The sequence below is a fragment of the Solanum tuberosum genome, unplaced genomic scaffold (assembly GCF_000226075.1).
Source record: "Solanum tuberosum cultivar DM 1-3 516 R44 unplaced genomic scaffold, SolTub_3.0 scf00128, whole genome shotgun sequence".
NCBI classification, from domain to species: domain Eukaryota; kingdom Viridiplantae; phylum Streptophyta; class Magnoliopsida; order Solanales; family Solanaceae; genus Solanum; species Solanum tuberosum.
The window spans coordinates 480627-506976 of record NW_006239053.1 but is presented as its reverse complement, the minus strand read 5'-3'; the positions used below and the strand labels follow the sequence as shown (position 1 = coordinate 506976).

The window sequence follows — 26350 nt, the reverse complement described above, 5'->3', positions numbered from 1 at the left end:
TGACCTTGTCAAAATACTTTCTAACTTATTTTAAGTTATTTTTTATATTTGTCACACACTTTCAAGAGTAAAAATTGGCGTAAAAGTAGGTTTGATCAACTTTTAAATCAATCCAAAAACACCCTCTAAATGTTGCCAAAAAAGAAAATGAGTCATTCTTTTTTAAATAGACAAAAAAGAAAAATAGGTCATTCTGTTTTAAATAGAGGAAGTAATTTTTTTTTTGCCAACTTATGTAATATATTTTAATTTAATTGAGTTTAATAGGGAAAGATTTTTAAGATTTATGATTTAAAATAAGTCATAAATATTTTCTTTTTTTACCCTTCCTAGGAGCTCCCACCCCTTTTGCTCCTTTGGTGACTCAAACTCGCAATCTTAGGTTTAAAAGTGAAGGGTGCAAGTCATAAATGTTTGTGTGATCATAAAAGCACTTATTTTGTGGAGGGAAATATATTTTGTTGAAAAATTGAAGTGATTGGCTAATCAGTAAAACTATTTTTAGATAGAAGCAGAAGCAACTTTTCGATTAAATCTAGCCTGAAATCAGCCCAATATAATGGGCTATATATTTTTTACCTCTTAACCCGAAATGGGAATATGAACTGTTTACAGGCCCACTTAAGATCCATAATCTCATCTGTATCAAACTGTTATAAGCCCAGATTCTTTCTTTATGTTGTAAATCCAGTTTCCTATTGAAAAGTCGCGATGTTAGTAAAAAGCAAAAATATCGTTGAACGACATAATATACATCAATACTATAACATTTTCTGATTTTTTTTTCACTACTATTAACACATTACTATTGAATGCACTCAGATTAGTTTTTTCATGAATCCAAATCAATTAACGTGCCTCATAGTTTGTATGATTCCTTTTTAATGAAAAATATCTAAATTTTGAATTTTTTATTTATAAAGAGGGAATTATTTTTTCTTTCGTAAATGAAAAGGAAAAATGTAACAATCTGGCAGCTTAAATTAACAAAACATTCTAATACACCAGTACATGATTGTCGTCCTCGTGTCATAGGCAGTAGGGTATTAAGTCTCGCAACGAGTGCAACCTGGTGCTTTGAGGTTTTGTTGGATCTTCTACAAAATTAATCATCAACTTAAATTTTCCTAGCAAGACAAAACGAAGGGTTGTTATAAATGTCTTTCCTTTTCCTTTTAACAAACAAACAAAACGTCGAAAATTTACAAGGCTCCTAGTCAATAGTATTCAATATCCAACAAAGTTGACGGCATGATTAATAGAAATTCAAATAGTTGAATATTTAAATTATGTTATTGTTTAATTAGAACTTTCTCTTTTCCTGATCAAAATCAAGAAATGAATCACTCTAATTTATTCACATTTTAAATTAAGGAGATAAACGTGAAGTATTTAAAACATTAAAATATAAAACGTATCGTTGAAGAATAATTAAGCCGTGTGAAAACGCGGATTTTTTGTATTAAAAGAAGGGTCTTGCCATGTGGCTGAAGACTGAATGTGAGAATTCATTAATGATATAGGAATTTGATGGTGGGTGGATATAACGTGTTGTACTAATAAGTATACCCATTAATAGTTTTAAAATATCTCCTTTTTTTCTTTTTAGAGGGAGAGGGTGGTTGATGATTAGTCGGTTTTTATGTTGCTAAATACTAGTTATTTAATTTTATGAAATATGGCACAAGTAGAAAATTAAATTGAAAAGGTGAAAAAAAAATTAAATTGAAAATGTACTCTCCGTTCATTTTACTTGTTACACACTTGACACACCTATTAAGAAAATAATTAGTGATGTGATATAGAGTTTTTACCAAACTATTTCCTATTAAATGATGTGTTGAAAAAGTAGCCCTAGACAGATCATTGCTAAGAGGAGGGAGAATGAGGACCGTCGGATCAAGGGCATGAAGGCTATAACATAGAGTTGGAGGCCTTATTTCTCGGACATTCAGAAAATCCAAATAAGTATTTAATGCTGAGGGTAAAACATGAGAAAAAAATATTTTCTTAATATGTTAAAAGTGACAAGTAAAAATGAAAATCTATTTTAAAAATAAGTGATAAGTAAAAGTAAATGGAGGGAGTATTAAGAAAAGAGAAAGACATCCCATTGTCAGGTATCCGATTGAAGTCGATTAAATTTAAATTTACGCTCTCTAACAAAGACGATTCCATACCTAGTAAACTTGAATCTGAAATTTATAATTAAGGATAAAAAAATACTTATCAATTCATTACAACCGTTCGGATACTTTAGTTGACAGCTTCCTGTCAAATTGAGAAATCAGATACTTATGTGGTTCGAGAAAAGGGAAGAAAAAGATCAAATATTTGAAACAATTGGTCAGAATTGTAGACGTAGGACCCAAGACTTTATTCTTCGGCCCATCTCCCCCCTACTTTATGGAACAACAAAGTAAGTCTTTTTTTCTTCAATATCTTCATTTCAAAGTTTCTGCTATAAATAGCTTTGCACTCTTTCATTGTCTTCCACCTTTATTTTCCAGCCTTTCTTTTTCTTATAGTAATCCAGAAAACTGCTCAAAGTAACTTCCCACATTCTCCTAGAGAGATCTGGTAATGAATCTCTCTTTTTATTAAATTGGGTTCTCCATTTTTATGATTTTGTTGCAGTTTTATGTGTTGTATTCTTGATTGTACTTGAAAGGTTGTGTTTTTATTAATTCTTTCAAGTTTCAGTAATGTTGTCTTTGTAGTCGTCTTCTCCAAATGGGTACTCCTACTTTTTGGGACTTAAGTTGTAGTTTTAGGAGTATTCTTGTTTGTTTTTGCCAAGATTGTATTTTTCATCTTTTTTTGTTTGTTTGTTCATCTTCCCCTCTCTTTTGTTAAAGTAATGTGATTGAATGCCTTGTCCCTTTGAATCATTGTGAAGTAAAGGTTCAGTTTTTATAAGGATTTATCTTCTTCCTGGTTTGTTCCTGCCCTTTTTTATTTTAGATGAATAAACTTCCCAATATTGTGGAGATAGTATGTTAAAGAGGAATATACTGGTTGCCCTGTTTGATTGTTTCCTCTGGTATGATTTTCTCTTATTTCTCAAAGATCAAGATTGAATTTTGATCAACAGCTAATGATATCCAAGTTTATTGAGGTTCCTGGTAGATATTGAGTTCTTGTCATGGTGTATTTCCTTTTCATACCTACTTTGATTTGTTGTACTCCGTAGGTGTAAGGTCTGCGAACACTCTACCTCCCCTGACCCCACATGTTTGATTTCACTAGGTATGTTGTTGTTTGAGTTTTTGAGTCTTTCCAAGAAAATTTCATTTCTTATCTGCTAATTAAGCAGTTTTAAACTAATTTCTCTTATGAAGCTGGAAAAACCATGTTTGATGTTTTATATCTTCTCCTTTATTAACTGGACATTTTTAGTCTCCCATATGTTGATCTGCGTATGATATTGATATTAGTGAGTCAATCACCTTAGAACCAGTACCATAGACGTTTCTTTTGCAGTCAATGTTGTATTCCTCTCTGTCGTACTGTGGGAGAAAATTCCTATTAGAGGAGCTTAAGGCATGTTTCTATTTTCTTCTTTCAATTGTTGTGGAGGGAACAAGTATTATCAGTGCGATATGTCACTCTCTAACTAGCCTTATCATCTATACTTAAGGAGAATTTCTATCACAGTTATATCTAATTTGTGAGCCAAATTCTAATTTTGATGTTTATATTGTTTAAGACCCTTTAACAAAATGGAGCATGAAGACAGCTACAAGGGAGTTTCAGAGCCAAAATACGACTGCCTTCTTTTTGGTAAGGCTTTATATCTGTTATGCGTTCTCTTTCCAAAGGAAGAATGGCTTGTGTATTATTCCTAAAAATGCTTGTATTTCAATTTGCAGATGTTGATGATACACTTTATCCACTGAGCTCTGGTATTTCAGCACAATGCACGAAAAATATCATTGGTAATTTTACAGTTCTCTTTAATTTGATATCTCCTCATATAATTGCTTCCTAGATAAATGTTTATTGGATCGAATAATCAATAATCTTCCCCATTGTTGCAACTTTTAGATTATATGATTGAAAAGCTTGGCATTGATGAGACTAAAGTTCCAGAAATGTGTATAAGGTTATATAAGGAGTACGGAACAACCATGGCTGGTCTCAGGGTAAGGTTATAGCTTGTGTAAATTGACTATGAATAGTTAGTCTCGGTTGTTCATATGCTAAACTTAGCATTCAATTTTTTCAGGCCATTGGTTACGACTTTGATTATGACGACTACCATAGGTACCACTTCTTCTCTATGTTTCCTTACACGTCTTTTATACTGTTTTTAAATGACAAGTACCTTATCAAATCCTCATTGACAGTTTTGTACATGGGAGATTACCTTATGAACTTTTAAAGCATGACCATGTTCTGAGGAATCTTTTGCATAGCTTGCCTGTTCGGAAAGTTGTAAGTTACACATACTTCTTCCATAGCACTACAAATAAACAAGTACCTTCATGATCGTATACACTTTGTATGACAATGTTGGTGTAATGTGTATATCTGTTGTGATTGAAACAGATATTTTCAAATGCAAATGAAGCCCATGTGGCAAAAGTTCTTAGCAGGCTCGGATTAGAGGACTGCTTTGATGATATTGTATGCTTTGAGACTGTGAATCCTACCAACAACGGCAGTGTACAAGACAACAACAATGGTGGTGAGTCTGTTGTCAAATCTAATTCCATCTCTCTCTCGAGACATTACAAATATAGTAACTAATACTAGATACTTCTTCTCCTTCCAGTATCCCCTAGGTCTCTTATTGTTTGCAAACCCTTTGAAGAAGCCTATGAACAAGCCTTTAAAATAGCCAATATTAACCCTCAGAAGACGGTATGTAATTATCCTTGATTTCTGCATTTCCATCTTGTACCAATTTACCTGAATTCTAACTTAATACTTTTTATCTTTATGCTTTCCTCAGCTGTTCTTTGATGACTCTGTCCGTAACCTTCAGACTGCTAAGCTCACAGGCCTTCATACTGTGTGGGTAAGTTGAATTACTAACTTTTGGAGTTACAGAGAGAAAAAGAATCTCATTTTCATCCTCCTTAATTCTTACTAATATGCATATGAACTTCGCTTATTTGGTATAGGTGGGTGCCTCCCATAGAACAGAAGGCATAGATTATGCACTAGAAAGCATTCATAACATGAAGGAAGCATTACCGGAGTTATGGGAAGATGTTAAACCAGACATTCGCTATTCGGAAAAGACTGCAATTGAAGTGAGAGCTTAGTTGTGTAATCTCACAATAAAGACAACCACATAGTTGTAGTTATTTATTTATTGCTTTCTCTTTTTTCTTTTCTAGTTTCCTCTTTTGCCTGTTAACCTGAATAACAATTGTTACATTGATTTCACAGTCCCTAGCTGTATTATTATTGCTTAGTGGATGTGAAATTTCTCATGTGACTAGTTGTAAAAACTTCTCTTAGAAGTAAATGTTGGCATGTGAAGTCGATGATGACTGCTGAAACAAGTTTGAATATTAAGTATTTGGTTGTGCCATGACTTTTGGTGCAACCACCTTTCATCTTCAATGTCTAGCTCTGCTTTATTTATTTATTTTTCTTTTCTTGTTGAGTTGTCTTTCAAAAGTTGAGGTCGAAGGGTTTATTTCGTCTGTTAATAGCATAGCGATGATTGTCATTCAAACTTGGGACTGTGCAGTACACCTTGTTAAAGCCTCAGCATGTTGAAAACCATATTGGTTTTAGTGTATTTTCCAGATATGGGAGGACTGATGAGTGATGAGTATCGTTTTGTTGAAGAATTCTTTTGTGCTTTTTTCTCTTTGTTCTTACCCTCTAAGAATCCCAGAGAGTACAGATATACAACAGAGCAGCATTAAAGAACACCTGTAATGAAATTAAGGTTGCAAATGCCACTGATATGGTTGAACAACAGAGGATTCCACAACTACAAGCCCATGAGACAATGCAAAAGTGGTTTCCATGAACCTCTATTGTTGCTGGGAATGTTGGGGAAGTTCACAAGCTTACAGCTTTATGAACTAAATGGTGTGAATGCATCGAACTATTTGTTCTTGTTAAAGAAACATGTAGTTCTATCCCCTTGAGAATTGTTGGTGCACTCAAAAACAAGTAATTGAAATAATGGAGTAAACAAGGATTCAATAGTCAAGAAGGTCACCTTACACCAATGAATGTGTCAGGCTTAATCAAAGATGACAGAGAAGAAAAAGATGTGCAAGAACCCAAAGGGAGACCATTTAAGTGCCAGTAGCCAGTACACATGATAAAATCAAATAGTTCAGTTTGTTAAAGTATAATTGGACTTCTGAATGATCAATTATCAACAGTTTTCCAACAGGAGAGAGCATATATAACTCTGCCTTTCCATCCCTGCATCATCCAGTAACCATCTTCATCCACCAGAAAGTCCTTATGGTATCGCCGTTGCACCTTGGCCCTCACTCCTTTAACTATGTCCTGGTCTAATGGAAGCTGCCTAAATCCTGCTCTCTGGTTTCTCAACTGCCACTGCTTATATGGTTCTGGCCTTTCAACTCTTGCAGTACCTTCACAATGTTCATAATTTCCTTCCCGAAATTCACTTTCTCAAACAGCACTCTCTCTTGATTTTCACGCGGTACAGTTGCCTCCATCATGTCAAACAGAGAAGAGAAGTGGAATAGTGCTTCTTTAAATCGAGTTACAAAGAAAGTTGAGTTATATGCCCCGTTAACAATTCCATGAAGGAAAACATCAGGCTTTATTTGCTTAATCAATCTTATCACATCATCCCTTAGACTGTTTTCGTATACTGTTTCATCAGGCACATTTATGAGCCTGTATAAGCAATTAATAACAAGCATCTCATCTCTGTTTATCTTGAGATCCTCCAGCTGTATAGAATCCCATTTCTTAGCTATAGCATTATACTCAAAAGGGACATTAAATCTCTTGCAATACTTTGCTAGTCGATGACCTGTCTCCTCAACTCTCTCTGCTTGTCTGAATCCAGGTTGTGGAAAATCAATTCCTGTGACGCGAGGTTTAGGAGGTCCTGATGGCCTAAGGGAAATTCCCTGAATAAAACATGGCCATTGGAAACCATACAGAATGCCAAAATCAATAATGTGTATACTTGTCGCTTCCCTTGTCAGCATCCCAATTGACTTGTTAGCAAATATGTTAGACATCTTCCTGAATGGGCATGCTGTAACATACACCTGAAACAAAGGCGAATTTAGGATCTAAAGTATGTGAGTTCAGTAAGACAGTATTGTTCTCTTTGCAAAAGCTGTATACAGTTCTATTCCAGTGCCAGCCAAACGAGCCTCGAGGGCATCAGCAAAGTAGTGTGCCATTCTTTCTGTTGCTTCACCATATGGAGAACAGTGTAGCCTAATCAGCTTCAGCTTATCATGGGCAATCCTAGTATCATAATTTGCCATAGCTTGTGCACATTGAGTTAATAGACTCCACAAATCTACTACTCGTTTTGGCATTCTTGATTCAACATACGATGGCTTATAAGGTAGTTGTTCCTCTATTTAACCATCAGTATTCTGACAACATGGCGGATCACTATAAAATCCAGGATTCATGGAAGAACAAAGTAGTGTTGTATCATACAACTCTGTCTGATCTAATCCTTCTGAACAACTGGCTAAATGTTTACTACTTGTTGGCCCTTCTACAGAGTCACTAAAATCTTCATAACGTCGAAGGTATTTTTGACCCTTTTCCCGTACAATAATTCACACAAGTATGTTCAATTAATTGTTGGCCTGCAGAAAGGACATCATAAAAGGATTTCTCAGTAGCTTGTAGAGCTAATGAATCTTGAAGCATACAAGGCCTATTCTCTAAGTCTTCCTCTTCTTCCATTAGCATCTGATTAATGTAATTAAGGACTCCATCAAAGTAATCAAATGCCAGAGATGAGTGTTTATTCGATTCCATTTCAAGAATCAAAGAAGTTTATAAAAATCATCTAATTAGCAGTACAAGAAACAAATAAAAATCCATCTAATCACCTTATTGTTATGTGGATGTCATAGTTTTAGACAATTTGTCCGTTTGTTTGTTTCAGACAAATGATGAATAGTAAGTACTCTTGTTTTGAAGCCTCACTTCCTAGGAAACAGAGGCAGAAAAGCCCAAGTACACTTGGGTTGAACGTAGCAGCCTAAGTAGTAGTACCGGAATCAGTATTTTTACTAAGTGATTTGAAATATGAAAAAGTAAATATACAAAGAAATAGAAGAAATTCAACATCTATTATATATATATATATATAGATATATATATATATATATATATAATAGATGTTGAATTTCTTCTTATCTTTTGTATATTTACTTTTTCATATTTCAAATCACTTAGTAAAAATACTGATTCCGGTACTACTACTTAGGCTGCTACGTTCAACCCAAGTGTACTTGGGCTTTTCTGCCTCTGTTTCCTAGGAAACAGAGGCAGAAAAGCCCAAGTACACTTGGGTTGAACGTAGCAGCCTAAGTAGTAGTACCGGAATCAGTATTTTTACTAAGTGATTTGAAATATGAAAAAGTAATATACAAAGAAATAGAAAAAAAAAAACATATATTATATATATATATATATATATATCTATATATATATATATATAATATATGTTGTATTTTTTCTATTTCTTTGTATATTACTTTTTCATATTTCAAATCACTTAGTAAAAATACTGATTCCGGTACTACTACTTAGGCTGCTACGTTCAACCCAAGTGTACTTGGGCTTTTCTGCCTCTGTTTCCTAGGAAACAGAGGCAGAAAAGCCCAAGTACACTTGGGTTGAACGTAGCAGCCTAAGTAGTAGTACCGGAATCAGTATTTTTACTAAGTGATTTTGAAATATGAAAAAGTAAATATACAAAGAAATAGAGAAATTCAACATCTATTATATATATATATATATAGATATATATATATATATATAAACAGTGTAATTCTCTGCCGAAGGGATGTGAATGAACCCCTCCTCCTGCATGGCTCCGCCAGTACATATAACCTAAATACCTTTGAATGACAAATGTCATCGAACCGTCATACCACTTGTTGACTATTCAAAGTAACCAATTATTCGGTTTTATTAAGGATACAGAATCAAATATCGAAACGATACATTTTGATTTTGACGTGGATTGAAGTTTCTAATGGAAACACCCTGAATTGAAGTGCCAAATAAAAATTGAGACCGTAAGTTTAAAAGTCTTGACTATATATTTGGCCTACAATTGTTGACACATCTATTTTGGGATGTAATGATTTCAGAATTGCGTTATTGCTTGGACCATATAGATAGAAAATGACAAGCACAAAACAAAAGACGACATACGATGTAAGAAGACAGTATTACACTGTACAAACCAATTATTAAAAAAAAACAAGTATGTTTTCTAATCCAAACGTCATTCTATGTCAAGCTAAATTGACAAAAACTATAGCAACAATCAAATTATGGACCAGCTTCGTTCCCCCTCCAACAACTAAAATCTCCTGGTTTACCGGCCTACAAATCCAAAATAAAAATGTTGTCAATGAAAATATTTGAATTAAGCTGGTGACACCATTTAATAATTTAGCTTTTTATTTGTGAATACAAAATAATTTTTAATTTTTTTTAAAAAATAATTTAAACTTACAAGGACCAGATTTCCTTACCTCTAATCCATGTTACGCTCCTTATAAAGGTATCAATTAAAGGTTTAAAAACTATATTATAAAATGAAATAAATAATCCCTATATTCTTGAAGTTAGTGTTGGGACAAATATTAGCAAAAAAGTGTCTCAGAATCAATGACAGTATCCTTTTACTGACATTATCTTTTCTGACTTTTTAAAAGCATATTCACATGTCTTTTTAAAAGCATATCCTACAAGCTCCCACCCTCGAATCGAAGTTGCTCACCACTTGAGCAACCCCTCGACTCATGTTATATATTAAATAAACCAACAAAAGAAAAGAAAACGAATTGAACTGCAAAGAGAAACAGAGTTGTAATATCAAAGATTAGCAAGACTAATCCCTTCTAGGGCCAGCGTTATGTACATATAATAGCTAAAGAACACATCGTTTTTGGCTAACATAACAGCATCCCTATGAACTAAAAGTTTGACTAACAAACATGTTTCTGATACTTCTATGCTGGCACCCAACATGAGCTAGCGCATACTACCCGGCCTTTCCAACCCTGTAACATCCATTTACCATCCTCATTAAACACAAAATCGCGGTGGTATCCAGCCTTTACCTTGCACCTTAACTTCTGCACGAGTTGTTGGTTCAACGGAAGAATCTTGAATCCAGCCCTCATATTGCGGACCTGCCATTGCTTGTATGTCTCAGGCCTCTCAACTCTCTCGGAACCCTCACAAGCAATGACATTCATTGCCTCGCGTCTGTAAAATTCTTGTTCAAAATGCAACCTCTGCTGATCATCACGGGGTAAGGTAGCATCAAACATGTCAAAGAGAGTTGAGTAATGGAAGAGGGCCTCCCTGAAGCGAGTGACAAAGAAGGGCGCACTATAAGATCCGTTGATTACAGCTTGCACGAAGATATCCGGATTCATCTTTCTAATTAAGCCCAGAACTGCATCCCTTGGACTATCCAACATCACTGTCTCATCCAACAGGTTCTTAAAACGAAAAAGACAGTTCACAGCAACAGTCTCACCACTTACAAGTTTCAAGTCCTCAAGTTTGATGTTCTCCCAATTCTGTGTTGCTATGGCATTATATTCAAATGGTACTTTAAAGCGCTCACAATATTTTGCCAAGCGGCTCCCTGTCTGTTCTAAGCTTTCTGCTGGCCTGAAGCCAGGTTGGGGAAGGTCTATGCCAGTAATGCGAAGCTTTGGAGGCCCATCAGGTATCTCTGAGAGCAGCTGGATGAGTATTGGCCACTGGAAACCATATAGTATACCAAAATCTATGAGATGCAATGTCCTGGCATTCGATGCTGTGTGGAAGATCATTTTATTCGCAAAGAATATTGATATTTTCTTGAACGGGCATGCCGAAAGATAAACCTGGTATGCTTTCAATTTCTCAGCAGCTGTAATCTTTTTAGGAGCAAGGGCGGCATATAGTTGAGTGCCAGTGCCAGCCAACCGGGCTTCAAGGCCATCAGCAAATACACTGGCCAGCCTTTGGTATGCATCACCAATGGAAAAACAATGCTGCCTGATCTGCTTTAGCTGTTCATATGCTGTCCTGCGATCGTCAGCAGCAACAGACTGTGCACAGCTAACTAAGAGAGTCCTTAGATCCACAGCTTCATTTTTAGTTCCTTGTTTCTTAGCACGAGTTTTTCCACCATTTGATCCATGTGCTTGTCCATTCTGATCTAAACTATTGTCTACTGGCATTTCAGACTTGACATCACCACATATTGTCTCACCTTTATCTGTACAAAGCAGAACCCTGTCAAACATCTCTGATAACTCAGCCTCCTCCTCCACATATATTGCTGAATGTTTGTTGCTCCTTTCATCTTCAAAATCACTGTCCTCAGGATACTGATGTTTTCTTCCTTTAGTGCCATTAGGAGAGTGATTCCTCTCATCCTTCTCTACCTTGACCACAGCCTCTTTGGTCACTTCTTCCACCTTTGGAGGAAAGGTATATTTATCCAAATCAACAACAAATTGACTAACATTTGGAAGGAATTTATTAGCTTCCTCCACCCCTCTCTTGAACTGTAAGATAGACTCGCTATCAGTAAACATGTTTGAAAGAGCATTAGGATTTAAAAAAGAGTCCATATGGACATTCAAGTTGTTGATGTTGTTTAAAGAACCATGAGACCTCTCTGAGTTACTCTGCATCAAAGGTTGGATGGAATACTCTGATGGATGACTCTCCACAGGCAAAGGCAACCTAGATTCACCAGGATCAACAATCCAGTGAGGATCCATGGAATTACTATGAGCATTGCTACTACTTGTACTATGGTCACTGGAAGTCTGGAAAATGCTGTCAGGGCTTGGGCTTTTGAACTGATGGTCAACATGATAAGGGGTACGATAGGGTGAAGGAGGGTACGACTTGCCAAGGGCTTCATATAAGGACTTCTCAGCAGCTTTTAGAGCAAGCGGATCATGAAACATACTGGGCTTATCTTCAATATTCTCCTCCATAAGTATCTGGTTAAGGTACTTAAACAGAGAATCAGAGTCATGATCATCTGGAGAGTCCACTTCCGAGCTCACGTTTGATGACGGAGGGAAATTACCAATGTCTACACTTGGGGCAGTATACGGAACACCAAAAGCAACATAGTCATCATTATAACTGTGAGGAGGATTCAGAGACCCCTCATAGCTAGACAAATTGATCTGATCTTCGAACTCGAGAGTGTTTACAGGATCAGACAACGGAATGAATCGAGGATCCATAACAGTTTGTGTACAAACCAATCTACAATCAAAAAAGAAAGAAGGAAAACATCACACAAGGGGAGAAAAGGAATGAAACAGGCTTTGTTAGGTCAAAATAAACAATGAGAATATACAATTGAAAAACCAGCTAATGGTGGGAAAAAAAAACCAAAGATTACTGAAAAAAAATCAACTTTTTTTCCAACTTCATGCCTGGTTTAACATCTGAGCAGGCCCAACAACAAACAACCAAAAGGCAAAAAGTTACTATTTTTTTCCACAGACTATAAACATGAAGTAACTTTATACTCATATAGATACAAATTCTACAAACACAAATATCATCACTAATCTTAAAATCCATTAATGGCAATAGAAAGAAGCAATCAACTCAAAGGTGTACATAACCCACATAACAGAAAAGAACAAGAAAGATCAAATCTTTAGTTGCAAAACTTCAAGAAATGAAAGAAAACACAGGCACAAAACACCAAACTGCTACAAAACATCATGATTTCTTGTTTTTCTAAAAAAAAAAACAGGGGAAAAAAGCATAAGCCGTTCGTTGGAAAAATCAACTATAAAAAACATGAAATAAACGAAAACCCAATTCAGAAATGAAGAAAAATCTCAACTTGAAAAACAAAAATCAATATTTATTTAATGAGCATACCTTAGAGTGAAATGAAACAAGATGACAGCAAAAGTGAAAAAATGGGAGGCAGGCGCTTTTCTCACTTAGTTTTTTTTAAGAGAAAATAAAAAGGGGCTAAACAAGCAAAGAAGATACAGTAGTATGTAAAAATTGATGCACACGAGTCAAGGCTGCGCCTTTATTAAGCCAAGACAAGAAAAAGGAACCTTCTGTGAAGGAGAAGGAAAAAGAAAGTAAAAATGTGATAGAGATAAAACTTGATGGGTCAACAAGTGTTCATGGGTCGGGTCGGGTCGGGTCGACTCATTTTCTTTGTTTGTCTTTGTCTGTGTACTGTGCCAAGCTGATTGGTGGTTTTTCTGCTCTTAGAGCGCGGCGCGGAGTGCCCCACTGTCCCATTTTACCCCTTGAACGAGTAGGCGGTGACTCTATCCACACAATTCATACTTCATAGGGAGAATTTTTTTTTTAGGAGATTCGATATTTATATCAAATCATATTTATTTCGTTTTAATTTATTTGTTTGACTTTTTAATTTTAATTTGTTTTAAAATAAATGTTTTTTTTCCATTTCTAGCGAATCATATTTTTCATTTTGATTTGGTTGTCTTATTTTTATTTTTAGTTTGGAGGACATTTTAGTGTATGTTACCCATCTTTAGTTTAAGATTATAAAATTATTATTTTTCTTAAAATTCGAGTCAAATTATAAAGAAAATACAATTTTATCATGGTTAATTAAATTATGAATTATACGTGTTAATCCCTTATATAGAAAATTATTAGCGTTATATACTAATCAATGTATTTGCCTTAATGGCTTATATAGCACCCTTTTATGGATCTCTATTTCCAATTAGCGACGTGTATCTGTGTATGTATCATGGATTTATTGTGTTAGTTATAAATATAGGATCCGAATAAATTTTCACTCAATTAATAAAATAAGAAGGATTAGATGAATTTGAATTACGTGTCATGATAATTTAAAAGATTCTATAATGTTTTTGAATTATAATGTGAATCAAATTAGTACTATTAACTACTTTTTTTTAATCAAAACATTAATTATTTTTAATATAATAACAACAACACAATTATGTTCAATTATAATAAAATAGTATAACAGGAGTTGTACATCAAAAGTGACATCAAATAGGAAAGCAAATGATATATCCAGCTTATAAATCTACAATAATTTGAAGAATCAAAAGTAATCATTGAAACAAAAGGCAGCAAATGATGCCAATCACAAAAAATAAATCAGAAGCAAACACAAAAATCAAATGAGTAAGATATATAGACGACCACTGGCAATACCGTAATTATACTCATTTTTAAGGGTAAAATGTAATACAGCTGTTTTTTAAGAAAATTAGAAGCACTCCTTTCTTTTCACTTTAGATATTTTTTGTTTTTCTTATTCTTTCTTATGTTACTACTAGATAATGTGGCCCGTGCTATAATATAAATGGTATGTTTTGGGGCTAATAACCGAGTTTTTGAAGCGATTGTTTGTGTGGATAAAGGAATAAGTTTTTTTATTACAAAACTGTACTTTCTTTGACGCTATTTAAGGCATAATAAGACTACCCACATACAATATTTTTGAAATATTTTATGTTGTCAATTATCATGATTTATAGTATTTTTACGCAATTTTTAAATATAAAAAAAATAAAAATAAATAAGACAAATAAATTAAAATGGACCCAATATATGTTATTTTTGTTGTCTCAATTTATGTGACACAAATGAAATTTGGAGAGTCATCCAAATTTTCATATTTTTTTTAAAAATGTTTGAAGTTATTAATTGTTGTGATTTATAATATTTTTATGTAACTTTGAAATAATGTACATTACTGGTCACTTTGTCCTAATTTATGTGATATGGATAAAATTACAAAATTAACCCTTTTAAAATGTTTTTCAGATATTTTAAGTTGTTAATTATTATTATTTATAATACTTTTTTGGTAATATTAAAATGATATGTGTTATTTTTTCTGTCCCAATAGAATTCTGAGAGTCAACCTATGTTATTATTTAGCATTTAAATATTTTAAATTGGTAATTATTGTAATTTTTAATGCTTTTTAAGTCATTTGTAAATGATATATGTTCCTTCCTTGATTGGGACTTTTCCATTTGTGAGATATATATATACATATTCTATATTATTTTAAAAGGGAGTTTATGCCCAAGTTCTACTATAATAAATATAATATATAATATTCAAGAAAGTCCAATCTTGAATATTATATATTATACTTGGCCCTAAACTCTCTTTTGTAATATAGTAGAAGTAGAATAGAATATTTACTCATAGACCTAATTTTGACTCTACATAGCTAAATTTGATACATTTTCTATTTGGATTTCCTTGTTTACAAAATAAAATACTCACTGAATTTTTGGTGATGTATTTTTAAATAATAGTTATGGGATAAGAAAATAGTGATCGAATAAAAATTGTGTATGTTGTTTGGTTGCCATATTTGGGATTACTTAATCCACCATTTATATTATAGTGATAGGATAAGTTATCCCATATATACGGTGGGATAAGTTATCCTAGGATAGCTAACCCCATGACAACTTATCCTGGAATAACTTGTTCCCAACCAAACGACCCCTAAAGTCTATATACTAGGGACATAGAACTTTTTATATTGTTAAATTATTTTCATTTTAATTATATGTAATTTTGTTTAGTTAGTATAGATTAACCGGTTACAAATATGCTACAAGTACCTTATTATAATTAATAAAATTCCATCTATATAGATAAAAAAATCATTTTATATATATTATCAGTATATAAAATTTATTAAATCCATGGTGGATTGCCTTTCATCACTGGCTGATGAGTGATCTTTTGTTCATCAACCAAATTAGCCCACCAAGTCGGGTCAGACCCGGAAACTGGTTGTTTTTTTTCCTTTTGTCACTTCGTTTGGTGTTTGGAAATGTACTAATACGTTTTAAAGGATAATTTAGTGATTAAAATGTTATAATTAGAATTTTTGAGACGGAGGAATATTTAATTAGAACTCATTTATTAACTATGTAAAAAAACAAACATGAATACGAGGTTATTGTGTTAATTGTTAAACATGTTGTTTGTGTTTGTCAATTCATAAATTGTCAAATAATATTTTTTGTGAAACCAAAGAATTGTGAGATTGCACATAGATAATTTATCAAATTAGTCAAATATTTACTTTTGATTTTATATTCTATTAAAATTGTTGTGTTAGGAATGGAAGAAGGTTGTTCACATTATAATATTCTTACATCATACAACATTAGTTTGTTTGTATGTAGAAGAGTAAAGTAATACTTGGAGAGGAAGCAAATTGGGCCGGGTCAAATTTTGGAACCGACTTATTTTATAGTAATATTTACGCACTTTTAGTCAAGAAAAATATTAGTATTATACAAATAAGTTGAATATTCTAATCTTCTTTGTCATATTCTTCCCACACTAGACAGAATACTGAGCAGGTGTTTAATCATAGAATTTGGTGTTCAATTTAAAGTTCAAAAGTAAAATCTCATTTTTTTTTAAAATGTAGAATTTTAAAATTTAAATTGTGATTTAAAAAAAAGACTAAATCGTTTGTTGTTATGCAGGAGAATTATATTAAAGAGTAATTGCATTATAATTCATACTTAGTTTCTTTTTTTTTATTGAACTAACTTCATTCAATTAATGTCGCACTTTTTAGCGTAGCTTTTTGATAGCATATTATACTTTATTATGAACTAGATTTATTAACTTGATAAAATTTTAATGATTTTCACAAATTATGTCTTTCATGTCTATAAGGAAAAAAAATTGAGATTTAAATGCTACTGTGATCAAATAAAATTTAACTTCAAATCAATTGTAAATTTCAAATTATGATTTGAAACAATATATGCAAGACACTTTATGGGCAAACTTGATAATACTATGATTAAAATCACTATTATCTTTTGAATTTAAGTAATATACATTGTCATCAGGTATATAATTAAGTAAATACTCTATATCTTATTTTAAAATTTTAATTTTCACATTTTAAATAGACTTACCAATAAATAGTCTTTGCATGTTCTTCTTTAACTAATAAATTTTGTGCACTCAAAATAATCATTTTAAACTACAAAAGTAACAAAACATGAAGTTAATAAATATAGTACTTAATTAGAAAATTCTAAAATAGAACATTGCTTGACTATGAACAACAATTGGAACAAAATTTTGAGTGGAAAGGATTATCACTTACCAATTGAATAGAAAAAAAAAATTATATATGAAAATAAAAAAGTTCCCAAGTATTAAAGTGCAAATATCTCATTAAAAAAAACAAATTTATAAAAAAGTTATAAAATCGAATCTCTCCATAATTGAACTGATTCTAAAATTCATTGGTCATGCGCAACCTCAATTTTTGCATTTCATTTCTTCAGGATTGATACAACGTTCTACCCATTTATATTTTATATAAAATATACTTTTTAATTAAATAATCTAACGTTGGTTACCGTTATGACCACACAAAAAATACCATTATTTAAATTCTAAGGGGGAATATCTTGGCCCCATAAGGAATCATGAACGGCTTATTTTACTTCATAGTCAAATAACTTATATATGGTGGGGGGACAGATGATAGAACAAAGAAACTATATAATGATTTGACCAAATCAATTAAGTATGTTAAGCTTTATTCATCCACTTAACAGAAAATTAGTAAAAATATTGAAGCGGAAGTTTCATGAGAGGTTCTAAAATTGAATCTCCTTACCACAGTGATCTGGTGCTAGAAGTTCAAATACGATTAAATAAAATTATATTAAATAAATTTTATTTAAATAATATATTATATTAAAAATATTAAATATATAAATATTATTCTTAAAATTGTTATTTTAAAATTTTAAAATCCTAAAATTGAAAATTCTTGCTCAACCATCAATCAATAATATATGAGACCAACCATGGTCACATACTCACATTTGGGCTTTGGCCGCCAGTTTTCTCAGATTTGGTAAAAAATATTATTTGACAAATAATTATGTGTTGATTATTCATCGCAAGTCGCAACGTAGTCAAAGCATAATTAAAAGTAAACAAAGAAACAGAAAGATTTCAATTATCATCAATCATGATTCATGCATGATCCTTTGCTAACAAGTAATGCGTGTTGGAAAAATACTACTAATAGAGAAGAAAAAAATTAAGCCCTCAAAATAGGCTTAGCCTATGGGGTCGGCCCAATCCAACCCCTTATTGAGGTAGGGTTGGGATAGAATAGAATTTTCAAACCCATTTAAAATAGGAAAACTTACTTGAATGAGTGTCTTTTAATAAATAATTACTGATTTTAGCGATACTTTTTATTTATTATCATTTATAGCAATACATAACAATATTATGTTAAATCTGCAATATGTATTAAAAGTGAATTAAGTAAGCAATATATGTGTATTATAACTGTTTTTAAAAATATATTATGCTTGTTTGGTAAGAAGTTGATACATTGTATTACAAGTGTATTAAAATGTGTGATAAATGTATTATCCATCAATAAAACTTGTATTATATGTGAATAATAAATTGTTCTTTGTAATATGTATTAAAACTATATTATAAATGTATTAAAAATGATCAAGTGAAAAAAAATACTATTGCTATAAATGGTAAATATTTTTTATTTATAGTATATTTATGTAAGTTTCCCTTTAAAATAAGGTGTATAAGCCTAACCCATATAAGCCTTTGGCCCATGAGGCTTGATCGAACCGGACCATGGACCAAAACTATTTATTTAAGGGTAACTTACAACCAGTGGCGGAGCCAGAAATTTTAATAAGGGGGTTCAAAATCTGAGAAGTAAACACATGAACTAGTGGAAGGGGGTTCGACATCTATTATACATACCTAAAAAATAATTTAAACCATGTATAAATAATAATATTTTTCGCCGAGGGGGTTCGGATATATGTTGCCTTCGCCCCTGCTTACAACAATCTCGCTAGTATATGAGCTAATTACTTAAATGCACGTTATGTTGTAATATTATGAATCTTACCAGATTTTGGTACATCAGATACATGCAGGATGCATGGACTCAAAATTAGGTTAATTTGTTCTAGATACACTTTACCCAAGTGGATTCGCATGTATCTAGGATACATAGACAAATCCCGCGCCCTCATTTCCCTCCCATCTCGCTTGCCACTCGCTTATCTCGCTCACGTATCTTGGATGCATCACACCAAAGGCATGTATCTCGCATATCTAGTATCCTAGATACATACTAATTACACTAGATTTTTTGCTAGTGTTATTGAAACAACACCATTGTTTGTCATATTTGATTTAGAAATATTCTCATTTTTTTGATGTTATAAAATTAAGTTTGAAAAAGAAAGGCTAGCCCGTCCCAGCCCTTAGCCCTTCTAGGGTTGGGTTGAGCATTTTCAGATCTTTTCAAATGAAGAGCTAGCCCGTCCTAGCCCTTTAAATTCCTTGGCCCGCGAGGCTTGGACCAGGTGGGGCTGAGTTGACCCTTTTGACAACTCTAAAATTAATGAATAAATATACAAGAGAGATTTGAGACATATCTAACCGACAACTTCTTTTTTTTAAGGATATAATAAGTCTATTACTAAAAAAAATGATTTAAAAGTGAACAATTTATTTATTTATTTTACAAAAATAGCTTTGAATTATCGAAAATATCGGGTTTATGTTTCGTTAAGTTTTGGGATCAATTTCACCCTGACCGTCTATTTTAGGGACCACATTTATCCTTAATGTCTAAATATCTATCATTAAAAAGAAGTTATTTTTATTTTTCAAATCTACTGAGTATTATATTTCAACTGATATTGAACTTATAACTAATAGAAGTAAAATATTTTAAAAATAAATAAATAATTATTTAAATAGAAATATATTAGTATATTTCTAGTTCTCGATGAGAAACTCGAGGCTCAAACTCAAAACTCTTACTAAAAGCATAGAAATCTCTAACATCCCACCATACCCTTTAACGGTAATATTACTAGTACACAAGATGAACCCAAAGAAATACAAATAATAGTTGTATCTAAAATCTCAAAATTAATATTCATGTCCAAAAAACAGAGAATTATATTATGATAAGTTTTACAATCAACTACATTTCCCTTTTCTAATTGAAGGGACAAATAAACTACAAAATACAACACCCTTACCTCAGAATCAGAAAGAACTTCTTTCCAAGAAAAGAAGCATTTAGTACAAAAAAAAATTATGTTAGCAAAACACTTTATTCTATCAAAACATTTACAAGAGCAGCTTCAACTCCTCTTGGGAAGGAACTTGATTTTCCCTGGTATTACTTTTATTAACATAACACCTTTTACACTAACAAAATAATCTAAACTCTTATTTACTCCCCAACCACTTCCACGACGTTCCTAGAGAATAAGGTAAGTCTCTGATGGCTGTTTCATCTGTTGCTTGGCTTGCTGTTGGGACCAGTAAGCGTGAGCGGTGAGGACCCTGTCCAAGAGCTCTTGTGGCACGGGCTCGCCCCTCCTTTGCTGAGGGGATATTCTTGCTGTGTGCACCAGAGTTTTCCATTTGTCCTGAATGGTAACCATCAATCAAATTCCAAGTTCATCTCATTTGCGGAAGGTTTTGTTAAGTAATGTAGATGTAATGGACATGAAGTACATCATGCAAGTATGCCACTTTAAAAGTCAATTGATTGACATGTTATACCTTCAAATCAACATAAGTTCTATGTTTGGCATTATCAAAAGCTCGAAGTTTAACGTCACGCCATCTGCAAAACGACAAGACAATAACTGAAAAAAGTGAAAGAGAACTCAAGAGGTAAGCGGAAGGTGTATGGATAGCCGTACCTTGAAATATGGTTTTACTAAACATACCTTCCTGTTCCAAGCTTCTCAACAGCTTGAACAAGTGCTTCCACTTCAGAGACAGAAAAAGGTCTACGGATTCGACGTTGTGTGGCCTCGGATCGCTTGGGCTTCCGCAATGGGACTGCAGACAAGGCTTCTGCATTTACTGCAGTTAGTGGAACCAATGCTCTTGAATTTGCGGAAATTTTCTCTAGAGCCGCATAATGAGGAGATGGAGCTGATTCATGGTCACTTTCAATAAAGTTACTCAAACTTGTTCCTGTATGATCATCAGATCTCCCCTGCTGAATGCCAGTATGAACCGCAGTAGAAGGAGATGGGCACCTGCTGACATATATAGTGCAAAATCATGGACTTTTGATTCTAGAACGTTTCTAAGGGAGCGTAGTTCCAAAAAAAAGGTTGTTGAGAATACAATGAAATAATAAAAAGTGTGCTCGCTCTGAAAACTTTAAGATTTTATATGAGATGGTCACACACTTCAACTAAGCTTAAAAGTTTAAAGACCACGAAAGGGGGCGGTTCGGAGCGGACAAGATACTAGAAAGAGTAAAAACAACCCGTGAAGATTTGAAAGAAGTTATTGACTTCTAATTTCACAATAATCACACGTATATATCTATCTACCCATATAACTGGTAGCTAAATTGAAGCAGCAGCAGCAGCTCAACAATAGAAATGGTTGCGGTCCTAATATCCACCATAGATCGACAAATGGAATACCTTGTTAGCGGTTGAGGTGTTTCATAAGGAAATACACAAGAACGACAGTCTTGACCAAGAGGTTGGGGAGTTTGAACGGGATTGGGCTCGAGTGAGAAGCCCAGAGCATCAAACTTGTAATCGTGAGATATTCCAGTCTGTAACAAGGTTTTGTTATCATCTCTAACCTTCTTACCCTGAAAAACCACACCGATTCGTAGTCCACCACCAAGTATAGCAGTCACTGCTTCCATTACAGTCCTCTGCAAAATATTAGAAGCATGAATAGTGCTTTTCCACATTGAAATTAAAAAAGAAGAAGGATGGAATACTGATGATATAATCCTAATTAAGAAAGTGGATTAGTATTTGAAGGTAATGCTTTCACATGCCTTTAAAGAACCAATAGTTGCATTTTCCGGAATATCAACAAAAAGCTCAGGAACCTTGAAGGACTTAATTCTAAACTTAACTGCACGAAAGGAAAAAATCCATGTTAGAACCATGAAGGAGCGAGGGGTACAAAAGAGTTCATGTGGTGACTCCGAAGGAAGGCCCTCTCACCATGGGAATCACCAGGCCTGAGGAACGCACGACCTCCATTGAAAACTGACGTTCCAGCCGCTGCACAGCCTGTCAGAGTCGATATGCAGAGGAAAATTAAGTATCAATAGGAATCAAACACATACACGTTTATGCATAGTCATGTGCATGTTGTTGTATGAAGGTGTGAACTCTGAAGAGAACATACCTCCTGAAGATGCTTTACTACTACCGGAAGCATTTCCATGTAAGTCATTTGTTGGAGAACTACTTATTCCATCCGTACTCATCTCTCCATCGGAATTGGAGAACGAGCCACATTTAAACAGCTTTCTTTTCTTGAAAGGAAAATCCCTCTGAGACCTCTGGTGCTTGTAGCCAATGTTTCTGTTGTAGTAAACATGCATTGTTTTCGCACCTGGAAAGGTCCTCTTCATGTCAAACTCCTAAGCAATTGAACATGAAGGGTTGCATAAATAATACTCCTTTCATTTCAATTTGTTTGGCTGGTGTTGATTTGGGACGGAGTTTATGAAAGTAAAGAAGACTATTGAATCTTGTGGTTCTAAATTGAAGATATGTAGAATGTACCAAGAATTCCTTTAATCTTGTGCTTAAACATGTCAGGTGAAAAGTTGAAATTAAAGAGTTATCAAAAAAGAAAGAGACATCATCCAGACGGTCCGCCTGGCCACTATGAATGAATATTACACCAATAGAGTAAGTTGTTAAGACAAGATTGATGTAAGTTGTTACGACAAACAAAATTGAAACAGAGGGAGTAAACACTTACCAGAATTGGCATGACCCTCATCATCAGATTTAAGATTTTCTTCCCAATATTTGGAAGCTAGTAACTTCTTAATTGGCTGATCTCGTACACGTGGTGCTGCCCCGGAAGCCTTATTTGGGGTGCTAGGTCGAGTGCACCCAGAGTTTTCGTCATCATCTTTATTAGCTAACTTTACATCATTCCAAATCACCGGAAAGGACCTACAAGGAGCAGGATATGTAGACAGAGATAATTTTACACTTTCATCTGAAGTAACAAGTGTTGAAGGTTTCTTATCCCAAACATCAGGGAACTTTGAACTGGAAATTGCATCCCCCTTATCAGTAGAAACTTTAGCTTTATTTGACAGCTCAATTTTCATCTGTTTATCGTTTTCAGTGTCTAATGTACAACTGGAAAAGACTCCACAGCCAGAAACCTCCCGTTCTGTCTTTGAAGAAAAGTTTTCATGTTCCTCGCTGCTTTCACCATTTACAAACTGTTTAGCAAAGAGTAACTTCTCAGAGCAATCAGAACTCATACTGGCAGATGCAGGTCTAGAGATCGTATCATTTTGAACATGTGGCAGTTCGCTTAAAAAACGATTTACAACTGGAGCTTGTGAGACAAGCTCAGAAATGAAGAAGCCCCGTTCATAACAGCCTTCAGTATAAGAATTTTCTTTTAGAGATCTATCCTCAGCCTCTTTTACCTTTTCATCTTTCACAATTGCACCTTGCTCCTTCCCTCTAACAGAACCTGTAGAATCAGGCGAGCTCTCTCCCTCCCCCAGTAACTTGCCAGCTACAGTAGCTAACAAGTCAAAGGGACAAGTTCCATTGCCATCAGCCTTCCTCCTAATAATACCCCTTCTCTAAGAAATTGACAGAGAAATAAGATCAGGATACGTGTCTCTATAGCAGAGGAATATACTAATAAGACAAATATTGCATCTGAAAAAAAGCAAGATTACCCTAACCGATCTGGTAGCTCGAGGTATAGGAGGCACCTGATAGCCATTGAATCCATAATCTAACCTCTTTTGCAACACCATATCTCATCAACCATACCAAGAAAGATCCGAAGAACACAAAACAACATAGATTTTTTGCCCAAATTTACAGTGTAAAAACATCATGTTACACAACTTTTGTGGTGAACTGCACCAAATAATCTAAGAAAGAAAAGACCTGCAAAAGAAGCATTATAATTAAAGATATTTAAATAAGATAACATTAAGTTAATCACAAGAAAAATATGTAAAATCAAAACTAAATCGGAACAAAAGGATCCTAGAGTTGAAATTCTCTTAATTCAGATTCCAGGGGAAAAAAAGGAAAAATAACAGAATCACCAATATTTGATAAAGCACCAGATGCCAGTAGAAACAAATCCAACAAAACTACACCTTTGTATTGCAGAATTTTATGCCAAACCAAACCCTCAGTTTCATAATCTTCATTTATTGATATGGTTATCAACCAAGATATTAGGGATAATAGATTACGATCTGATATGTTTAAATTATATCTAGCTTGTTGTTATACCCTAAGTTCTGCTAGATTTCCAAGTAAATGAAAGCTTCACATCTTAAATACACAGCTCAAAGTACATATTTCAACCATGATTGACTGCTTGATCACTACAAAATTGACTGATGTCATAGTCCTATTCCAACATTCAACGGGATTACTTCGGTTAGCAAGATCTCTATGGTTTTGCAAGGTCCTCCTCTCCCGTAAATAGATAAAAAAAACAGAAGCGAGTATGAAAAATGCACTGAGGTTACTTATTTCCTACATCAAAATTTGGGAAAAGATGAAAACAGCCATTACCAGATCAACACACAATAAGAATGACAAGAAACATATATACATTCCAACACAACATTTTTCATGATGAGTCGGAATAAAGGCTATATATGAATCAAACCACCCACATAAGTCACAAAGTCTGGTCTTATGCATCTTACTCGTACCATATCCATACCATATCCACATGATCCATCTCAAATCAATATGAACGAACGATCATAAGCACAATATCCATGTGCAATGCAAAAAAATAAGGATATGCTAGAAACTCTCAACACCAAGAAAGAACATACATAGAACTCTCTTCCATGCATCGTTTGTTTAAAGGGATAAAGAAAGCATTTTTTAAGGAAATTGTACAAATTTAAAAAGAGGAAACTGAAAACCCCCGCCCAAAACCCTGTCAGATAGTATCCATAAAATAATAACACCTAAAACTAAAAGCTCATGAATGATCAACATCCCCATACCTACTTCCAGTGGCGATAAGCCGGAAGCAGAATTTTCACCAAGGGTTAATCATCTACTATATATATATATATATATATATATATATGAAAAAAAAACTAATCTTGTACATACAACAAGATTTTCCAGGCGAACGGGTTAGGATTAACCCCTTCAGCCCTGCCCCTACCCCTGCCTACTCCACCCCCAACCCTCACCCCACAATAACAAATTGTTGGATCAACAAAACTAAAACAGCAGAAAGATCAGATAGATCTAATCCAACATACCCTGAATTAAATTTTCAAAAAATAAAAAACCCCACTTGGATCCAAGAAATGTACACAAGAAGATTTTCCAAATTCAGAGAAAAGGTTGACAGTTGAGAATTTCAAATTCCTCTGTTTTAGTCGCAGAAAAACCTTTAAAAAGCATTCTTCTTTTAACCTTTTGGAGAATTTTCTCTCCAAGAAAACGAGGTTGTTAAAGCAAAGATTGCAACTTTATGAATTTGGGAACAAATCAACAATAAGAAACAAACAACCCCACCTTAAAAAACACAAAATTTATATCTAAAGACACCAAAATCACCATGATGATGGAAAAAATAAATAGAAGATGAGAAATGAAAAAAAGATGTACCCCATAATTTAATGTAATGATGGAGAAAAACCCTGAGAAAAGCAGCCATGTTTTGTCTTAAACCCCCACTTCTTATACAGTTACTGGCTGTAACGGTAAATGCACTGGGCAGTACCAGGTTTCTGTCACAGGCAGAAACCACCTGAAGACCCGGTTACTCGACAAATGGTGGGCCCATATAACATCTGTCAGGTTGGACGTAGATCATGCCACGTGGCACAACAAATCCATCATCGAGAAAAACGTTGAGTCACCAAAGCCAGGGAAACTTTTTTTTTTTTTTTAATTTATCAAAAATCACGAAACAATAAATAAAAATACCAGCACAAAGGTTCTGATAAACCAGTAGTCCAACAAACTCTAAACTGAACCAAGAAGCTTTTCTTTGAATTTTTTGGGTGTTTTTGTCATTTTATTGT

At 33.7% G+C, this 26350-nt stretch overlaps 4 protein-coding genes across 11 annotated transcripts; 1 reads left to right on the top strand and 3 right to left on the bottom strand.

Annotated features, from left to right (window-relative positions):
- Positions 1 to 2451: 2451 nt before the first annotated feature.
- On the top strand, positions 2452 to 5577 carry LOC102599715 (uncharacterized protein C24B11.05-like). 2 transcript variants are annotated; one of them, XM_015310216.1, is made up of 11 exons: positions 2452 to 2580; positions 3194 to 3249; positions 3710 to 3783; positions 3873 to 3938; positions 4048 to 4145; positions 4229 to 4266; positions 4350 to 4437; positions 4552 to 4690; positions 4778 to 4866; positions 4958 to 5023; positions 5130 to 5577. In XM_015310216.1, the coding sequence occupies exons 2-11, from the start codon at positions 3233 to 3235 to the stop codon at positions 5271 to 5273; spliced, it is 819 nt and encodes a 272-aa protein (XP_015165702.1). In that variant the 5' UTR covers positions 2452 to 2580; positions 3194 to 3232; the 3' UTR covers positions 5274 to 5577. The 2 variants fall into 2 exon arrangements, with proteins under 2 accessions (XP_015165702.1, XP_006350782.1); XM_006350720.2 differs by lacking the exon at positions 3194 to 3249 and having other exon boundaries at positions 2453 to 2580.
- A 567-nt stretch (positions 5578 to 6144) lies between these two features.
- LOC102599393 (scarecrow-like protein 9) lies at positions 6145 to 8083 on the bottom strand. The gene is given in 2 exon segments (XM_015310215.1): positions 6145 to 6587; positions 6590 to 8083. Coding segments are annotated over 2 exon segments (1164 nt in total). The 5' UTR covers positions 7512 to 8083; the 3' UTR covers positions 6145 to 6345.
- Positions 8084 to 9989: 1906 nt separating this feature from the next.
- Positions 9990 to 13285, bottom strand: LOC102599068 (scarecrow-like protein 14). The gene is made up of 2 exons (XM_006350719.2): positions 13099 to 13285; positions 9990 to 12465 (listed from the first exon to the last, which is right to left on the bottom strand). Exon 2 carries the CDS (start codon positions 12441 to 12443, stop codon positions 10185 to 10187), a length of 2259 nt encoding a protein of 752 aa, XP_006350781.1. The 5' UTR covers positions 12444 to 12465; positions 13099 to 13285; the 3' UTR covers positions 9990 to 10184.
- A 6923-nt stretch (positions 13286 to 20208) lies between these two features.
- On the bottom strand, positions 20209 to 26059 carry LOC102598179 (telomere repeat-binding protein 5-like). Of its 7 annotated transcripts, none has more exons than XR_367553.2 (10): positions 25932 to 26059; positions 24002 to 24218; positions 23050 to 23902; positions 22465 to 22674; positions 22278 to 22346; positions 22106 to 22185; positions 21735 to 21976; positions 20991 to 21338; positions 20848 to 20911; positions 20209 to 20711 (listed from the first exon to the last, which is right to left on the bottom strand). XR_367553.2 is itself a non-coding variant. In XM_006350716.2 (10 exons), exons 2-10 carry the CDS (start codon positions 24080 to 24082, stop codon positions 20541 to 20543), a joined length of 2091 nt encoding a protein of 696 aa, XP_006350778.1. In that variant the 5' UTR covers positions 24083 to 24218; positions 25932 to 26044; the 3' UTR covers positions 20209 to 20540. The 7 variants fall into 7 exon arrangements, 6 of the variants coding, with proteins under 6 accessions (XP_006350778.1, XP_006350780.1, XP_006350779.1 ...); XM_006350716.2 differs by having other exon boundaries at positions 21018 to 21338; positions 25932 to 26044; XM_006350718.2 differs by having other exon boundaries at positions 21018 to 21335; positions 25932 to 26043.
- Between the last annotated feature and the right edge of the window lie 291 nt (positions 26060 to 26350).